Source organism: Octopus bimaculoides, chromosome 2 (genome assembly GCF_001194135.2).
Source record: "Octopus bimaculoides isolate UCB-OBI-ISO-001 chromosome 2, ASM119413v2, whole genome shotgun sequence".
Taxonomy (NCBI): domain Eukaryota; kingdom Metazoa; phylum Mollusca; class Cephalopoda; order Octopoda; family Octopodidae; genus Octopus; species Octopus bimaculoides.
The window spans coordinates 11,252,411-11,256,441 of NC_068982.1; the positions used below are offsets into that span (position 1 = coordinate 11,252,411).

The following is a 4,031-nucleotide window of genomic DNA, read 5'->3' on the forward strand; positions in this document are numbered from 1 at the left end:
TATATATATATATATATATATATATACATATATATATATATATCCTTCCCAATCTATCAATCACCCACCTGTCTGTAATCTATTCTGATACAGCTTTTGTTATAACACTCAATTACTCTTTTTTCTGCCTCTCTTAGAACAGTCAATGTTTTCTCCAACCACATTCCACCAACATCACAGAGGAACTAGAAAATGAAAAAAGGGACACATCAATTGGTCTTTAATAAAATTGATCCTCATTGTCATCAATGAAAACCTTGTCCAATTTATCCTGTTTTAGTTTAATTATCGTTGTTATTTTTTTATTTTTATTTTCTTAATTACTATTAGATTCATTATGGCAACACTGAAGTTCAACCAGGGATGAATCTCACTCCATCAATGACTAAACATCAACCACACATCAAGTTTGAAGCTGATGCAAATTCTTATTACACCTTAATTATGAATGGTAAGTAATTAATTGTTCTGCATATCTGACGGTTCTCATGACATCTCATTGTCTTTGACAATATAAAGATGACTCTACTCTTTTATACTCTTTTACTTGTTTCAATCATTTGACTGCAGCCATGCTGGAGCACCGCCTTTAGTCGAGCAAGTTGACCCCAGGACTTATTCTTTGGAAGCCTAGTACTTATTCTATTGGTCTCTTTTGCCAAGCCGCTAAGTTACAGGGATGTAAACACATCAGCATCAGTTGTCAAGCGATGTTGGGAGGACGAACACAGACACACAAACATATACACACACACACACACACACACACATATATATATATATATATATATATATATATACATATACATAAATACGACGGGCTTCTTTCAGTTTCCATCTACCAAATCTACTCACAAGGCTTTAGTCGGTTCGAGGCTATAGCAGAAGACACTTGCCCAAGGTGCCACGCAGTGGGACTGAACCCGGAAGCATGTGGTTGGTAAGCAACCTACTTACCACACAGCCAATCCTGCGCCTATAAACTCTGTTTATGATAAACACATTCTTCTTTATATATAATCTCCTTTAATGATATAATTCATCATCATCGTCATTTAACTTCCATTTTCCATGCTGGCATGGGTTGGACGGTTTGACAGGAGTTGGTTGATATTGGAGAGCTGCACAAGGCTCCAATTGTCTGTTTTGGCATGGTTTCTAATGCTGGGTGCCCTTTTTAATGCTAACTACTTCACAGAGTGTAGTGGGTGCTTTATACAATGCTCCAGCATGGGTGCTTTATACGTGGTACCAGCACGAGTGCCTTTATGTGGCAGGGCATAAATAAATTTAAGATACACTAATAAACTCAATAAATGATTTTTGCAGCACCACAGGTCTTTCCATTGTAAAATTAAACACTGACACTAATGTCATTGCATATTACAAGAGATTGCCAATCAATATATAAATTGCCCTGGTCTTGCATGTTTTAATTAAGTGTGGCTCCCTAATACAATTGCTGAGTTTGCCACAGCTAATGTAACAGTGTCAGTCCACAAAGCTTGTGATCCCTACAAATAGATACACATTGAGCATGAGTTCATTGGTCTATTTGAGTGGCCAGCTTTTTTGTGCTGGTGTCTTCTGAAGTATCTTGCCTGTAACAAACCTTTCATACTTTTATTAAATCTAAGCATCATTCGAGCATGGTTGATGCCAGTGCTGCACTTGTGGCACGTAAAAAGCACCCACTACATTCTCAGAGTGGTTGGCATTAGGAAGGGCATCCATCTGTAGAAACCTTGCCAGATCAGATTGGAGCCTGGTGCAGCCTTCTGGTTTGCCAGTCCTCAGTCAAACCGTCCAACCCATACCAGCATAGAAAGCAGATGTTGAACAATGATGATGATGACGATGATGATGATTTAAGATTTCGGTTGTATAAATGTATCTTGTATCGGTGACACATACTTTTGCATAAATAGTGAACATGAGATCCTTAACAGAACTAAGTTTAGTTCTAGTAGCAATATACTACAAATAAGGAATGCTGCTTGTTGGAACTCAATCTCATTCCTTTAACCATTTATAGCATTCAGATTATTCCATCAAATGCAACATTTATTTCTTCACTTTGTTTTGAATTAATCATGCATTACCTCATAGCTTTGAGATTTTTGATAATAAGACTGTTTATTTGTAGAATGACATTATTGGGTAAGTGTGAGAGGTAAGATCTGGCCAATTTTAATGTAAAACAGTAGAACATTTGAGTCAGATATGGTCCATTTTAATGTTAAAGGGCCAAGACAGCTTTTCCTGGGGATGCACAATATTGTAATACATTCTTTCACCTTGATATCTTTAAAACCAAATGATTATCATTTCTACCTGAAAATTCAACAAAACTAAACAAATAGAAAAAAGGCATTAAACCAAAATTTTAAGCATCTTTAGTGATAGGAATAACTGAATAACTTAATCAGATTGCCAAATATCTGATCTGTTAGCTTATACAATGTTATATTATTGATATGAACGGATATTTATCAAGATGATTCTTCTACCATATTTCTATGATTATGTTTTTATATTTCAGCTAATTAAAGTATCACTCATTAAGGTTGCATAAATATCATGTTCAAAGAATACATTTAATGTTCAAAGATTGCACAAATATGTAATTTATTGCTTCTGGTGAATCAACAGAGCCGTGTGTGTGTGTGTGTGTGTGTGTGTGTGTGTGACGTATACAAATACCATTCACATATGAATAATTTGAAGATTGCAATAAATATCCTAAGATTCCATACATATCATGTTCAAAGAATATATTTAAATACCAGAACCAATCTTTAAATTTTTGAACTATTCTACACTGTTCCAAATATGATGGTTTATTTATTTATTGCAGAAACATGCGAAAAATGTTTATTGTGTGTTTATAAAGCCTCACATCCAAATGAAGTTGACAGAATGACGTTTGTGCTTTCAAGTAAAGAGACTTCAAACAGAAATTCTTCTGATTCTGTATTGACACCAGGGCACAGGGTTGGTTTATTAGGATCTTATCTTTACCCCTCAAGTGTCTTGTTAAAGATATTTATCATCTTACGAGTTGAGGAGTCAGAACAAAGCCCAAAGTGCTGGATTAGATGTTTATGATATCTCATAACTATATGTTATGATTCTAAATGCATATTTACCTGTGCTTGTAATTATAACCAAGTTTCGAATTTATTATAGAATTGAAATATTTTGTTTGCTGGGAAATATATTACTGTGAATCATGCAAAATTATTTCTTTTATTTACAAGAAGAAGAGAAAGAAAAAAATATTAAAAGTATAAATGATCAAATTATTGAAAAAGAACACCCATAACTACCTAACCTAGGAAACAAAGAGAAAGAAAAAAGGGAGAGGATTAGGCAGCAGAAGTTCAGGGGTGGGGGGTAGTAACAGGTACAGAGAATGGCCAGTGGCACCTGCTGCAGCAAGCACCCCCATCTCTCAGGGTTCATTTCTCAGACAGGTAACAGAAGTGTTTTGTAATCCCAGCAGACAAAATAGCGCTTGCATTACTCCAAAAAATGGCAAGAGGGGTGCACTGAAAGTGACATTCCACTTCGTAGGGCTTGTCCTTGCAGATAGCAATCTCTGACCCAATTAAACTGAGTAAGGGAGTGGTTCAGGGGTCCAGCACTCTGGTCACTTCCACCACTATAGGTTAAATGAGAAATCTATTGTGGAGTAACTAGCATCTAGTTACCTTGTGCTCCTCAACCTTTCAAGCAACAAAACCAAGGCCTTCTGTTGATTTCATTTGGTTGATGCAAGAGAAAATATCACAGCAGGTCACATGATGTAACTATGTCTTAACATTTTGGATTAGATAAAATGAGGTGCAGGAGTGGCTGTGTGGTAAGTAGCTTGCTTACCAACCACATGGTTCCTGGTTCATTCCCACTACGTGGCACCATGGGCAAGTGTCTTCTACTATAGCCTCGGGCCGACCAAAGCCTTGTGAGTGGATTTGGTAGACGGAAACTGAAAGAAGTCCGTCGTATATATGTATATATATATATAT

General features: G+C 36.1%; 2 protein-coding genes across 2 annotated transcripts in view; one reads left to right on the forward strand and one right to left on the reverse strand.

Moving 5' to 3' along the window:
* LOC106871845 (AT-rich interactive domain-containing protein 5B) overlaps positions 1-4,031 on the reverse strand; it is a 156,648-nt gene that overhangs the window by 13,363 nt on the left and 139,254 nt on the right. The gene's annotated exons all lie outside the window — the stretch shown is intronic.
* The window catches only part of LOC106871993 (protein D2), a 20,351-nt gene that overhangs the window by 4,344 nt on the left and 11,976 nt on the right, over positions 1-4,031 (forward strand). Inside the window, exon 2 of the mRNA XM_014918833.2 lies at positions 331-451. Coding sequence (XP_014774319.1) covers positions 331-451 — 121 coding nt within the window. The remainder of the gene's footprint in view (positions 1-330; positions 452-4,031) is intronic.